General features: G+C 44.8%; 1 protein-coding gene across 1 annotated transcript in view; it reads right to left on the bottom strand.

Annotated features, from left to right (window-relative positions):
- Nucleotides 1-435: 435 nt before the first annotated feature.
- Nucleotides 436-15,946, bottom strand: part of LOC108546051 (uncharacterized) — a 536,976-nt gene continuing 521,465 nt past the window's right edge. Inside the window, exons 14-23 of the mRNA XM_017897970.1 lie at nucleotides 4,099-4,546; nucleotides 3,459-3,711; nucleotides 3,020-3,095; nucleotides 2,746-2,919; nucleotides 2,271-2,642; nucleotides 1,952-2,095; nucleotides 1,656-1,869; nucleotides 1,459-1,575; nucleotides 1,145-1,348; nucleotides 436-1,046 (exon numbers count right to left, since the gene is read on the bottom strand). Coding sequence (XP_017753459.1) covers nucleotides 814-1,046; nucleotides 1,145-1,348; nucleotides 1,459-1,575; nucleotides 1,656-1,869; nucleotides 1,952-2,095; nucleotides 2,271-2,642; nucleotides 2,746-2,919; nucleotides 3,020-3,095; nucleotides 3,459-3,711; nucleotides 4,099-4,546 — 2,235 coding nt within the window. The 3' untranslated portion in view covers nucleotides 436-813. The remainder of the gene's footprint in view (nucleotides 1,047-1,144; nucleotides 1,349-1,458; nucleotides 1,576-1,655; nucleotides 1,870-1,951; nucleotides 2,096-2,270; nucleotides 2,643-2,745; nucleotides 2,920-3,019; nucleotides 3,096-3,458; nucleotides 3,712-4,098; nucleotides 4,547-15,946) is intronic.

Genomic DNA, 15,946 nt, shown 5'->3' with positions numbered 1-15,946 from the left:
AAAGTATAAAAGTACCATAGGCGAATGGTCGAGCAATTCAAGATAATATTTTCAGTCGCTGATTGATCAGGAATGCCAATGTTAATGAGAATAATGGCAACCGGTGCATGTTGTTTATGATACTGCAGCACATTGTGAAGCATGCAGCTATACACATATAGATTTTGTCGGAACACATCTGTATCTATGATCTTTCTCTTGAGCACGTTGGTGGATTCGAGGAGATAGTATAAGAAAATACACGTCGCCGTTACTTCTGAAAAATCAATGGTTTATAAAATTCAGACGTGACAACTATATATGCGATCACCTAGATCAATGAAATTCGAAGCGTATCAAAAAATAAATTCACTTGAAAGTTGAGCTCTCTGTCCGGGACACAAGGTAAAATGTGAATGTGTGTGTGTGTGTGGGTATGTATGTGTGTATGTTTTCGCCTCTTTACAAACTCTGTCGCACAGCCCAGAGTTTGTCTTAAATGCATTGCAACAGGCGCTCGTTACGGAACTCACGTGATAAGCGTAATGCAGCGATCTATTGGACTGTATTTACGACGTGGTACACGTCGCTTCATAGCTCGTGGTCATTCGTCGAGCTATGATTGCCCAAGAAAAATACGCGCTCTAATACTCTCTATTCAGTTACACGTATGTACGTGGACGTCGCCACTTTCCAATGAAAAACTGTATGCAATTCGGGTGAGTCACACTGCATTCACTATAAGACAACTTGCAAGTGAATCCACAACATGTATATATATATAATATATACTCTTCTATATCAGAGCCGTGCCGCCCTTTTCAGGGGTGACACTTATAAATTAATGGACATGTCTTGGTCGTAAGTGAGATTGGTGAGATTCGTGTCGGACGAAGAAGCCGAGGTAATTGTTGCAGTCGCGGTTGCGCTGGTCGGTGATTGGAGAGGCGTCGACGTCGTTGGCAGATGAGACGTGGGGCTTTCTAAAGTCGAGTTCCAGTGACTTCTTTCGGTTCCGTCGCCACCGTCATCCGAGACGATCGAGATATCAGCTATTATCCCACTTTCTGAAATCGTATCGATACGACACTTATATAGACACAAATTTTATTACGTAAACCATATTTACATTACCAATGTAGTAACCAAAATATCACGTACGTACCAACGCTACACTGACTGTTAAGCGTGGTGCTACGATGATGAGGTCGAGGACTGGTATCCAAACCGAGGTTCAACGTTGTAGGAGGGCCGCTACTTCCGCCGCTGCTCGATGATGAACTGACGGAAATTACGCTGTGTGGCCTCCTACTGCAGCGCCCCGAGTCCTCTGTCATTGATACCGCTATCGAGTTTCTAAATCTAGGTGCTGTTTAATGGCGAGCAATTAAATTAGTAGATTTAGGAGTCATTCGAGGTCACGTAAGGTCGTTGAAACACCATTTCTTTCAAAATACTGTCAGTCGATAGTCCACTTACTTTTCGAGAGTTGAGCTACACTAATAGAACGATCATTGATCTGATCCGCGCTAGGCCTAATGTCCAAACAAGGTTTATTTCCGATGCCCATGCTCGACATCTCCGCCAGGCGCACTTCTGTCGTCACAAAAGGCGTTCTCGTTAAGTCGGCCCCGCAAACACAGCTGCAGGAAGCTATATTTCAAAACGTAGCATACCTCTGTTTCGCAGCGCCTGCTTCCATAAAAGGTTGCTCAGTTCCTCCGTCCAGGCTTTCTTAATGTCCTCGCTTGCACACTGCAACGTGTACGTGTCGCCTGGTTTCCTCTTGCGGAACCAAATCTCGAACTTTGTAGGTGAGTCCGCAATTACGGCGGTTAACCCGATGTCCGTCGTTTTGATGCTGTGCTTGTAGATGTAGATATCGAGGTTCTGAAACGTCGAACAATCGTCGTACAATCTGAACATTCGTCTAGGACGTACATAGACAAAGTGGTTCACATGATCGTCTCACCTTCCTGTCGGGGAATCTTCTCGCTTTGCTGAAGAGGATAAGGTCTTCGAAAAGGAAAACCTGTCGCAGGCACTTCTTGCCTTTACCCTGCCATACCAAGAACTCGTTTTGACGAAGCAGCCTGCCCTGTTCCTTCACGTTCACCTACAATTTACATACATTTTATCGTCTATAGACTTTCCAGACTGCGACAAAGAACGCATTACATACACTCTCCATTGCCATTGTTGACACGACTGTCTCTTCTACTACATCATTATTAGTTAGTTACATTATCGCGTGTCTAGCATAGTATTTTATCTTATATACGTGGACGTACATCGCAATCTCGCAGGGAATCCATCGCCAGCAGGTCGTTTCCGTGCCGTAGTTGGAATCGCACCATCTGCTCGGCCGCCCTCAAGTCAGTCTCCCCCTCGACCATCGGTTTCATACTGTCGTCCTTTTCGTCCTTCTCGTCTTTGCCGGACATTTGTTCCGATAGATCGGTGCCTGCCTTCACCAGCTGCTGCAGCAACAACGCGTACTTTCCCATTCGCTGAACCGGCTTCAATAGGTAACTAGCCAGGTCCATCTTGTCGCCGAGCTCGAGCTGCTTCTGCTTGAAGAACGCGGTGCCATACTCAGCCATCAGGGAATCCGAATTTGGCTTGTTCTTGTTGTACAGCGCGTAAAGGTAGAACTTCTTCTCCTGCGTAAAAGAGCAAAAGTGAGGATCAATGATGCAAAGAACGTAGAACTGCGGAATTCTACGGAAGCTCGAGAAAAACTTAAGGGAGAGGAAGAGTACTCACGTGTCTGAGGAAGCACTGTCCCACATTCATCGGCGACTGCTCGCACTGTTCCAGTTCCCGCAGGAAATAATGACTATGGAACTCGTATATCTTCTCGACGTTGCCGAAGATCACGTTGCGCTGTCCCCTGAGCGCCTGAGGAATGTCCTCCCGCACCAGCTCCGGGATATAATTCTTCGGTAACAAACAGTGGTGGACGTTAATCGCAAGATCGGGTGAGCACGTCGCGTCGAGAGTGTTAGATGGATAGCATTAGACGAAGTGAAACAGTTACCTCTATTATGTACTCGAGAGACTTCACGTAGTCTCGTTCGGTCTGTATCATTTCCCTCATTATGAGCAGTATTGTTCTGCAAGGTGAAATTCCTCGTTAACCATGCTGCCGGGCACGTAACAATTCCGCATAATCGCACGATGGAATTATTATAGATAAGCATTGTTAGCATGGCTGACGAACACGGAAGCAGAATCGTACGAAAACGTAACGCGAAATCTGCCATCTCCCACGAGGGGCTTCGAACACGCTTTATGCGAGGAACTTCGATGTTCCTGGTGAAAAATCACTAACGAGAATGTTAATCAGCCTGGCAACAATAATCACGCGCTAACTGTGCACAGCCTGGTTCCACGACAATCGTTATAAAGTCGTTAGAACGAACAGACAATCACAGCTTAGCTACCATTCTGCCATAACGCGAGATCCATTTACGTACTTCTTCGCTTTCATTCCAGGAGCAATGCTGGCGGCTCTGTGAAGGTGCGAGTTCACCGGTGGTTTCACCAGCCGCCTCGGAGCCGGACTTCGGGGTGGTGTCCTCGGTGGAGAGCAATCGAGCAGCTGTTCGGCGCTCTCTCGAAGCTCTGCGATGTTGTCCAGTACTGGTCGACCGCCACTTCCTGCCGACCCTACGCTCTCCATGGGACAAGTGTACGATGCGCTGCTGTCACTGTCATCCCACGAAGTTCCTGGAACAATCGTGGCACATTGAAGAGGAGGAACGCTGCCAAGGGTGACCTGGGCGAGCGAACGAATCTCGTACTGTCTTCAACTACAACTACTTTTTCGACTTTATCACGTGGACAGTTCCCATATCGTGTTTCGAATGTTAACGAGCACAAGGTTACATAAATTAAACATGCATATCCATATGCACTAAGCTTTTATCGGCTTTTGAACCTGGAACGCGAGTCCATCGAGTGATAGATCGTTCGCTACTATCTGAACAAAAATATCCACTTCTAAAGAGTACAAGTCTACCTAGTTTCTGTGTGTCTGACAAGGATAGAGTTCCTAACTGCTATTGCGTATACTATACGAAAGACTGGAGTCTAAACGACCACGGAGTTACGTACTCTTGGTCAGACTGTCCTCCCAGGAGGTAGCAGACTCCGAGGCAGCGAAGGATCTCCTTCTGGCAGGGCTGCCTGGTGCGGAAGTGGTCCTCGCCATCTCTAGCGCTTCCGCGCACTTGTTCCTGGCGATACGGCATTGTTCCAGAAGGATCTCGTTACCGAGCTTCTCGGCCAGCGCCATCATTTCCGTGAAATGCTCGGGCGGCAGGGGTGGTCTGGCCATGAGGAACTGCTGGGCCCCCCGTTCGCCGGCGAGACGGGCCTCCTGGGCCCACTCGTACGCCCGGTCTTGGAGCAGGCAGCATCTCGACGTGTCTTCGAGGTACTCGCGCCTGTCCTCCAGACGGGAACCGAATCCTCGAAGGTGGTGCTTCAAGGATCTTGCGAGCTCGCGCAGCCCACTCGCACTCGCCGCCTCGGCAAGGTCGCTTCCTTTGTCAAGATGTCTCTGGAACAGAAAGCAGCGATCGATGATACACGTGTCGTTATATTACATGATTATTTCGCTATGGATGATCTTATGAGCGTTAGTGTTGTTGTACAAACTGAATACTAAAATGAACTATACATTCTATTATCCAAAATTAATTCTGAATTATAATATTTATTGTAAAAACGAATTTTTTAAATAAAATGTAGTACTATCATTTCGCTGTTTCATTGGAATATAAAGGTCACCTTGAGTTGTATAACCATAATTTGTAACATTCGAAAATTATTAACTATGATAGCTATTAACTTTTGACTTCATATAACTTTATAAATTATACCCTATCGTCCAAAATTACTCCCAAACAGTAATACTATCATTTCGCTACTTCATTCTAATATAAAGGTCACCTTGAGTTGTATAACCATAATTTGTAACATTCGAAAATTATTAATTACACTAACTATTAATATTTGACTTCATGTAACTTAATAAATTTCACACGACGTTTCCTTTCGATATAATATATTCGAACATAACCTCAAAGAGCAACATAACCTCGTGAGCCAAGTCCACGTGAGTTTTCCGAATTATAAATATTATAAAATTAATAATTACTAATATTCCTTCCAATTAATACTATCCAATATTACACGTTATACCTAGAAAATTCGAGATAACCTACAAATCTTAGCTCTACGACTTAAGTTCCGATGGCGCGTGCCATAATCGACATCAACGTTTGTCACACGTGGAGCTATTGCAAGAAGAGCACGTGACCGAGGTAGAAAGACCGACGAAAATTAATCACGAGTCTTTATTAAACACTTCAGAAGCACGTCTAAATTACTATTTCCCTAGCTACGAAAATTGCTAATTTTTCCCTTTTTTCCCCCCTTTCAAAAGACTTGACCCCCCGAATGCTAAAGAATTGTAAAAATCGTAATATTTTTATCTTTGGCACGACGCTTCGTTCTAAGGAAGGGACTCCACAGGGACGTCCGCCATAGCAAAAGGGTTAATAAACATCTATACAGTTTTTCCACCGTTTCCACTGATTTTTACTTCTTTGCATTATAATCCCTTAACAGTTAGGATGACGTTAGGGTAATGGTGCACGCGTCCCCGGAAGATTGATCGCTATGAATCGAACAGACAGAGCAAACGACCGGGTGATGCGCGTCATTCGCGGATTTATAGCTTCTTCTAGGTCGCGGTTCCTCTAGAACGGTGTTTGGTCAGATTTGCCATGAATACAATATCGTGTGTAAACACGGGAAAGTATTTCACAGGACAGGGCGTATCGAAAAGGGAACAATGAAGACCCTACTTCTTCGATGGAAACGATATCCTGTTCACGATAGATCCAACTGGAACTCCCGTGGTGCAGTAGGGAACCGTGCCTAATGGCGGGACCATAAATCGACATATGGGGAAAGGAACGCAGCGATGAGCAAGGGAGCTCGTGCTCCTCGCTACGGGACATTGTCTATTTGTGCACGGTGGCGAGCGGGAAGCTGTTTACACAAAACCTACTCTATAGGGTGTTCACCTAATACTAGCCATTCATTCGTGAGCAGCGTCGCGAATTTTTCCACTAAAAATTAATACAGTCACTGCGAATGCAAGGCTCTCAAATACGGTACTCAAATTCCGTCGATTCAGAAATTCACCGTAACCTCGAGTGTACAGCAGCCAGGACATGTCAGGAGGGCTATCAGTGTCGGATCTCGGAACAGCGTACAACGGTGTTTCGTTGGGACGATAATAAAGAAAGCGATTTCACCGGCCGATTTTCGATACGTCCCGCTGGGATAACTGCCCCTGTGCATCCTCTTCCACGCAAGCAACGCGCAGTGGAAGCGTGAAATCCCGTTGGACACGGATCGGTAAAATGGTGGAACAGGGACGCTCTCGATGAAGTATCCGTGACGAAAATGCATCGCGTCCCAGGGTACATCAGCTCCTCTCATAAATGGGATAGATGGGTCGTGCAACTGTTCAGCTTGTTCTACAAATTTACGCCTGCGATCCGACATTTGTCATCGGGCTCGGTGGACCATCAATTCTCCCAGTCCTAAACGAACGTATCCTCGTACACACACGTGGATTGCGACATGCATCACCAGGCAAACCCGAAGAATCGATCGAGGCAACTTCCAGAGACCTCGAACAGACGGGATTGTCGGAAGGTATTTAGAAAATTGAATTACGAGGAATTGTTCCGGGAGCACTCTGGATCAAAGTTTCTACGTTTCGCGCTTCACGGTCGAATGAGGACGCCGTTGCCGCAGGAGCCTTTGAAGCTAGGGGTAGGAACCTACCTAAGCCAGTGCTCTGCGTGTTTGCCCACTTCTCGGACACGTGGCCAGATCCCTTGGGGTCTTAGGCCATCGGAAAGGCTCCTCTGTGCTCTGAGGACGGACGTTCGCGACACGTGCAGCGACGTTAACGATGTATACACCGTGGATATCGTTGAAGTCTGGCCCGCAGCTAACGAGCATCGTTAACAAACGCCGCTGTAAAATTACTCGTTCCAGCGGTATCCATATCGCGGCAATCTTATCAAACGTTCAATAGAGGAGAACGTGTATGACTCGTTACGTGCTAGTAAAAGTACCTTACGATCGCGTGCCAGATTAGTCGCAAGGCGTCCAGACCTTTTTGCGAAAATCTGTAAAAATCGCTAACAGCTGGCGCGCTATTACGATCGCGGGGTAATAAAAATTGCGAAACTGTTACATAAAGTTGGCCAGTCTAGTGAGGTATTTTTGCACGGATTCGAGCTGACATAACGGGCAGAGGTTCGATAATACGGTATCGCAATTTTATTACGATTCTTCGCGGTTAAGCGAGAAAGATGTTGCATTATCTAGCAGCTTTCGAGCGATCGTTTAGCGTCTATAGGGCAAGATTCCCTGTCGAAATCGATGCGTAGTATTGCGTAAATTTCGAAGTCGCTGCAACGTCGACCTTTGCACGGCGACTTCGCGTTCACCATGGGGGCTCGACTTCAATCGAGTAACAATTCTCTGTCTACGGTTCGGTAATAATCTGACTGGCTTGACAGCAAGCAAAATGACTAGTTCCAGATATTTTATATTTCAAACTAAGGAAAATGTGCAGTCACATTTGTCGAACTTAATGTTGCCTTCTGTAGACAGAGAGGGGTATTAATTGCATATTTATTTTCATAATACTACTTCGATTATCATTATCTATGATTGTATTTATCTATATACATTTAATCGATGGATCGTGTCACAATGTGTCACAAATTTTATTTTAATTCAAATTCAGGCTATTGGATATAATTTGTATTTAAACTGTGCACGAGTCAAAGTGAATGGCATAGCGTTCGATATTTTGTCAAATTTTAATGTCACAGCAATAAATAACTAACTTCCTAATTTTAAATTCGATTCAAATTCAGGCAAACTAAATTTTAATGTCACAGAAATAAATAATAAACTTCTTAATTTTAGACTCGATTAAAATTCAGGCAAACTGTGCACGAGCCAAAGTGATTGACATAGTATTCGATATTGTGTCAAATTTTAATGTCATAGCAATAAATAATTAATTCTATTTAAAATAAATTTCCATTGAAATTCAGACTATTGAATATAATTCGTATTTCAACAGTTCAAAGCCAAAGTGATTGATATCGTGTTCGATACTTTGTTAAATTTAATGTCGCAGCAATAAATAATTAACTCTTTCTATTTTTCGTTTCGTTATCCCGAATTTATATCAATCTCCAAAGTACATGAACATAAAGCTTTACTCACAATGATCAGCTCGTCATGTCCAAGCTGTCATTTCAGATACGTCAACGTGAATCGACCATTGACCAAAACTAATGTGCCAATAGCACAGCTCGTAACCCTAGTTTCAATTAGGATATCGAACCTTTCGTTCACCGTATCGCTCGAACGATTGCAAATGGCTGGCAGGGTGCGTGAAATATCGGAGGGTGGCAGACGTGCCTCTCCATCGCGTTTAATCAACCGAATCATCATGCGGGACGCGCTCAGCCTCTCCCACTCTGCCAACCGGAAGTCTCGAGAGTCCCCGCGTTTCGTTGACTCGGGTTCACGTGAAAACTCGCCCGCATCCTTACGAAACCGAGTGGCCCGCATTCGCTCAAGCGAAGCGGCCCAAAATCTCGCGATCGAGGCTGCTATCGCGTCCCCGTTAGAGAAATCACGCCGTGTTAGCCTAGTCTATGGAACGCCGCGAAAGTATGCGCGTGCATACCCCGTTCCACCGTATTTCCATATTTATAAGCGCGTTACGAGCGGGCACTGGCACGGCTGCTCGCGACCATGTTTAATTAATTTACCGAAAACACGACAACTCGTAACGGGCTACGTGTTTCGATAGGCCAGGATTCTTAAAAGGACCAGTTCCTTCGGTTAATGGCGATCCAATGGATCCAGAATGGTACGAATCGGTACTTTTACACTGTTTCTTTCCTTCGATATTAGGCAAGGATTTTTATTACCGATGTAATATTAATTTACTATATAATTATTTATTTCGGCGAAAAATTCTTCGATTTTTGGAAAATGGAAACATATAAAGAAACGAAAATTAATATTTGTTCGCTAAAAGGGTCCACGTATCCCCAGAAACTGGAAAAATAAGGTATTCCTAGCGCAAAGTCGCGAGCGCCATTAACTACGCAGCGCCGATAACTACGTAGTGCCAATAACTACGCAGCGCCACTAACTACGCAGCGCCACCCCAGCGACTACTCGCGAACTAAGATTCAATAAGAACTAAGAGCGGCGTAACACGGGTGCTCTCGAGATTTCGCAATTGATACGCATTAGCTTCCTCACCGTTCCGACTATTACAACGGCAAATAGCATAATCGAACATCATCATTAACCGCAGTTCTTGCGCGCGGCGATCGCAAAACCTGCCGGTTCCCGCCATTAAACAAACACCGGGACGTTGCGTAATGGCGCGCGACGGTGCATCGTCTGGCCGCGTATTTGGAACGCCTGGACAGCGCCTGGCGCGCAATTGCGATCCATCGATCGTCATCGGTGACGCGACGCGATCGTTGCGCAACGATCCTAGATCCGTGGACGCAGCAAGAAAATCTCGACGCGTGCAGACCCGGCCAGGTCGCGGCTGCTTATTATGGCGGAATGTAGAAAGGCGCCTCTCGCGGCGCATAATTGCTCGAGCGTGAAAGCAGATTAGCTGAAAAAACGTGACCAGCCGCGTGCTCCGGGGCCATGGATCGGATCCATGCGCGACCATTCATCGGCACGTATCGACGATTAACGCGCTAAATCGCCGATTATCGCGGTTTCCGATACGCGCGACGATCCTCGAGGTTCAGCCGAGATCGTTATGGTATGCTGGCGTGGCAAGATTACGCTTTCTAATCGACCATTGGCCAGCTCTGTGGTCGGTAACTAGACGCGATCGGGAATGCGAACATGCAGACTCACAGCGAGACGTTTATTTCTCTGAGGCATACGATTTTAATGAAAATAAAGAACGTTACAGAGTCAAATTGGAGGGTCCCAAAATAAAGTATACACGAAGTTTAATACCCTTATTCTTTCGAATCTATTTTTTCTTTTCTAGGTACAACATATTTAAAATAATGGCTTATTTTAAACTAGACTTTGAAAAACGTAAATATATTTTAAAGTGCTACTATAAGTGTGAAAACATACTGCAAGTGCAAAGACGGTATATATATTGCGATAATCACGCAAAGTGTGTATACATTTTTTCGGGACACCCTGTATATAATCCTGCCATGCAATTGAGGTTTTGAATGACGCCCATTAAAACGTATCTTTTTGACAAAATATTCATTGCAATGACAATTGAACGAAGAATTTTAAATAAAATATTGAACTGTATTGAATTATATAAAGGAGTATCTTCAACTTTTCGAGGAGGGTTAACACGTTAAGTGCCCAGCCTGTCTTGTTTGCCGTTCCGTTCAGGCCCAAACTCGGCTGTCAAGTGGGCGAGTGAAGTGTTCATAAAACTCGGAGATACTGTACCAATTGTTATAAGAGGAATTCTGAAACGTTAGGTCCAAAGATGGCGAAGAAATTAACACCAAAAGTTAGCACTTTTTGGGCCTAGTCTGGGCCAGTCCATGACGATTGACCGGGCCCGAACGGAAAGTCTAGGGGATTTAACGTGTTAAAATATATCCTACTGCGTAGAAAAATCTAAGTAAAAGGCAAGCTGTCAATATGTAGGATATACGTTTATGAGATAGTCAACTGTGCTATCTTAGGATCTGATATCGTTACGTAATCGTTGCTGGGTGTCAAAAGATGGATCTTCAGATACGTTCGTTCGTGTCTCCAAACTTAGCACCTTTTGGTCTTAGTCTGGGCCAGGCCCGAGCGGAGAGTCTAGTGCCAGTCCCTGAGGACCGACGTGACACTTATCGGGTTAAAATTTATCCTACTGCGTAGAAGAATCTAAGTAAAAGACAAGCTATCAATATGTAGGATATACGTTTATGAGATAGTCAACTGTGCTATCTTAGGATCTGATATCGTTACGTAATCGTTGCTGGGTGTCGGAAGATGGATCCTCAGATACGTTTGTTCGTGTATGCTTTGTGAACGATAAGTCCCGTGATCTCTCGAGACAATTGCGTGGTGGTTAATAATTTTTATCGCGTAGGATCGAATATTTTCGGTGTCCCGATATGCATCGGGGAGAAAGGATCGGTTTGGAATTACCGCAACGGAGTGTGGTAGCCGAGTCGTTAATGAGTTACAGCATAGAGAGTGCGGAATTCGCAACGATCTGAAATAACGTTAAGCGAAAGAACCGAAACGACGTAATGGCTTCCGTAATTCCTGAATTACCGCATCGATGCATGCATTTAATGAAAACAATACGATTACGGGAAGGGTAATTTAAAAGTAGGTTATTCGTAACTTTTGCGCAACACGTGGCGCAGGAATTCTTCAGCCTCTCTCGCGGACTCGATTTCGACTATTGAGATTATCCGAGAATAGATTGCATTCTAATTATTCCGCATTACGCTTCGTCAGAAGGTAATTGGGAGTACGATGGAACGGATCTCGCTAAATATTTAAAACTGTTTCGAATTATTATACTTGCAGAGCGTCGCGGTATGTAGGATCAATGGATAAGGCAAGTGAAACGCGCACTCGTCAGTTAATAAATATGTATTCGCTTAAAACTGGTACAACACGCTCTAACAACTCTCGCACGATTCTCTGCAACGACTCTTACAACGCTTAAAGTCTTCGCCACCTCGTTCACGCATTTTCCCAACCATGTAACCTAGCACATGCACGTACTTTCTTTCGCTCCTGCACTCTATGAAACCATCTGAAGGAGACGTTCAGGTAACATCATTAGTGATTGTTTCCACCCAACACTAGGTCCACTTTAAAATTAGGCATTTGAAGCTGAATTTTGGATATTAGACAGCGTATCCTGTCAATTTGGTTAACATTAGGTTTGCGAACGCTATCTGTGTAGCTGTATCTAAGGAGACATGTCAAATTGACAGGTAAAGAAAACCACATGTCATCAGGCACTGTACAATAGGAAACGAAAACTTCGAAAGCATTTTTCTCGAAACCATGGTTTTTGAACTGGCTGAAGGGATATCTCGCGTTTTAGTTGACCGATCTACTCCAAATTTGAAGGAAATCTTCACTGGATGTACCTTCATTACGAGAATAATGGATTTCAAAATTTGATACATTTTTCTATTTTTCTTACCACCCAAGAACGAAAGGCATAAGGAAAATCGATGTTTAAACTTCAAAATGCCGCCATTTTTTTAATTATCAAAATTTTGCTGTTTTGGTGAATCATGATATAACTGTACGTATACTAATTAAGACGCTTCTCAGTTTTTTCGTTTCAGGTAACTAGTTAGTCCGCAATCACGTCAGCCATTCGAGCCCGCTTTTAAAAACACGATTTTCACCTAAAGCTGTATAATTTCCACAATTTTCCATAATTTCCTTAAAAGAAAATTGTACATACTCCCTAATTACAAACAAACTCGAGTCCGAAAACTGCATGCCAATAAGTATCATGGTTCCCTTAAAAAAAAATCCCAAAAACTCCAATTTTTATAGAACGAATTACAATAATACTCCCTTAACCTGACTCAAGTACCAAAAGAAAGAGAAATAAAAACGTCCGATAAATAGCTATAATAAATAACTATAAACCACCTATCATCTATCCGGGCATTAGACAGTGTAGCATGTCTACTCGTCTAGCCTAATCAAAATAGCAAACGACGCAAAAGGAAGCAAAAATACAGGCAAGCAAGTCCTGCGACGATAAATGCTCGCAAAGCAAGCTACTAATTAATTCCGCCTCTAGACCAGGACTATATACAAGATAGATGATCCTGCATTCTCATCCAGGATCTCATCCCATCGCTAAGAATCTAATTTCTACACTGTCCTTTAACGCGTCGGGCCCGTGACTCGAACCTAATACACTCCTTCATCCGCACACCTATCGCTGCACACGAGAACCACACTCTTCGCTCCACATAAATTCCATCACTCCCACAACCGACACACCGAGACACTCCCCGATCGTGGGCCAATCAGCCGGCAACTTTCCAACCTTATCAAGCCTCCTTAATCATTACGTCCCCGGCCACTACCCGTTCATCATCCACGCGTGTCGGCGTGCTTCCGCGTCTATCGGCTCTCTTGCTCCTGCGGACGAAGTCGTTCTACCGGTAGCCGCGCAGCTTTCCAGATTCCCGACCAGCGAACCGGACGTGTCGACCGGTACAGAGATGCGCGTCCACTCAGGTCCGGTTCCGAACGGTTTTCCTAGCCGGACAGGCCCGTTGGATCACGAAAAACGAGCTTCCCTGGCTGCGCGCTGCCAAAGGCGCCACACGGCCGCCGAGGTTGTTGACCATCGTGGAATTTCATGCAAGAAAGTGCCACTTACCGGTCCCGCGAAAGCCGCCTGCGATCGGAATTTCGAGTCGACAATGCAGCGGGGCGGGAACCTGAGGCTGGCTGTAGCTCGTGGTTCGTTGACACCTCTTTGAGGTGTGCGTGCGTGTTCGCGAGGTGAATGATTTCAGAGGGTAATCCCGTGTGCCGCGTTTCAGGGTGTCACTGCTGATCCTCTCGATGTCTGCAAGCTTCCCTTCTCTCCGTTTCTTCGAACGTGAGAAGCGTGTGTGTGGGACTCTCTTGGTCTAACCGGACGATTAGGCCTGTCAATAAGTATGCAGAGGCTTTGACCGCTCGTAGAACTGCTGGCTCTTTGGCTCTTTGGGCGAATGAGACTTAGCATCTTTTCCTATTTATGTATTTATTTATCTATTCGAACCCGGAGATCGTATGGCAGTTGCGTCCAGAGACACTGGGCTGTCAATAAGTATGCACAGGCTGTGACTCTGTCAGACTCCTCGGCTGTCAGTTAAGATGTAGAATTTGCTTTTCCTGTCGGCCGAATTCTTTTCGTCTCACTATTTTCCCAGTCGCTCGTTCATTCGAAGACCAAGACTACGTGGTAGTTAGGCCTGGCTAGAGACACTGGGTCTATGCAGGCATCGCGGAAGCTTAATTATTCAGCGCGTTCTTCTGGGAGTCCTAGGCGGCTTATCCTTTCATTTTACGAGCGATTCGCCGTGAATGTTTACGAGTGCGAACAAGCGTGAAAGCGAGGATTTCTGGTCAAGGTATCGACCGAGACTACGAGCCCGCTCTTTGCACCTGCAGCGAGAAAGTGCCAGCGGAATTCTCCTTAGAACTTGCCCGGTTACGTTCGAACCGAGATGGGAAGTGAAACGTTCGGCGTGGCTAAACGTCAATTTACTTGTAGCCTGAATGATAGCCAACTCCTTCTGGCATTGAAACCATCCTATACGATTCCACGTCCTCCTGCAGTTTTTCGAGTGTGCGCTCTCGGTTGAAACGTGACAGTGGAGAAACTGAGTCCTTGACAATGGTCGAAATTAGGTTTCTGAACGGAGGACTGATAATGCCAGATCGTAGGTAGCATAGATTCGAGAACACGTAGGAAAACATTTATTGGCACGTATATATAGAATTATGTATATGTCACGATGCACAGTCTTGGTTTTCGAGGACACGCGTAATAAAAGTAATTAGCCTCCGATATTTTTCTCGTAATTTCTTTTTAATTGGAGTATCGTGTGTCCAATCATCTCGTTCATCTCGAGAAATTAATCTTTGCTGGACGCATTCGAGGAGCCAAAATAAAATCCCGCGTCGCGACTTTCGGTTTTGCTTTGCACTTCTTTCGCTACCTTTCTCCTTCACATTTTATGATATTTCTTGGTGAACACTTAGGAGAAGGAAAATGTCCAGCTACAAGCAAAACCTCAGGACTGTTATTAAGAATTCTACGTATCCCTAATGAGTTTCGAGTCGCTGTAATGTAGAATCAGACTAGTTTTTACTTCCGCAGCTGAGAGCAGTGTCTAAAAACGTAATAGACTGACAGGAAAGTGAACTTCAAAAGAGGTTCGAGCGTCTCCCATTCGATTTCTCTAAACGGAAAAACGAAAGTGGATCAAGAACTACGCGACTAAAAATCATGAAAAATTTCCGAACTTCGGATCACACACGGTCGACCATTCTCTGGTGCTACAGCCACGCTGCTAATAGACCACCTCTGAGTAGATAAGATCGCTGTCACGAAACCCATAGATCTCTCTTTACAGCGAGGACACGGTGATCTCGGAGGACTCTGTGATCCTAGGAACGTCAGAGACTCGAGTCCAATTGAATTCGAAACAGACAATGCTCAATTGGCTCCCACTTGACTTTCTTCTAAGTGGAACGAAGGAACGAAGACTTCCTGACAATCCTGGGATCAAACAAGATCTCTAAATTTCGGGTCATACATCGATAATCGATTCCTCGATACTATATCGACCTATACTCTGCTTATAGACCAGTTCCAGGTAGATAATATCGTCATAGTATACGATCTGACGTCCTGATCCGCAGAGAAAACTCAGTTGACAGTTCTTAGGTGACAGAAGACTCTAATACTTGACACGTCGAAGACTCAGATCCAATTGGATTCGAAATAGACAATGTTCAATTGTCTCATATTCTACTTTCTTTTAATCCTAAATGGAGGAACGAAAGCAGATTGGGTCGCGAAGGATCAAGGCTCTCTGAAAATTTCAAGGACCAAATAAGATCTTCGAAGTTCGAATCAAATATCGACAATCGATTCTTCGAAAGTATAATCCACTCTGCTATTTAACCAGTTCTAAGTAGATAAGATCGTCATAGTATAGGATCTGACGTCCTAACCTGTAAGGAAGACTCAGTTGACAGTTCTTAGGTGACAGGGGGCTCTGATAACTCCCTGACACGTCGAAGACTTGAATGCAATTGAATTCGAAAT

Source organism: Eufriesea mexicana, unplaced genomic scaffold, assembly GCF_001483705.2.
Source record: "Eufriesea mexicana isolate 0111107269 unplaced genomic scaffold, ASM148370v2 scaffold571, whole genome shotgun sequence".
Classification (NCBI taxonomy): domain Eukaryota; kingdom Metazoa; phylum Arthropoda; class Insecta; order Hymenoptera; family Apidae; genus Eufriesea; species Eufriesea mexicana.
The sequence above is the reverse complement of the archived record's forward strand: the minus strand, read 5'-3'. Positions and strand labels throughout refer to the sequence as shown.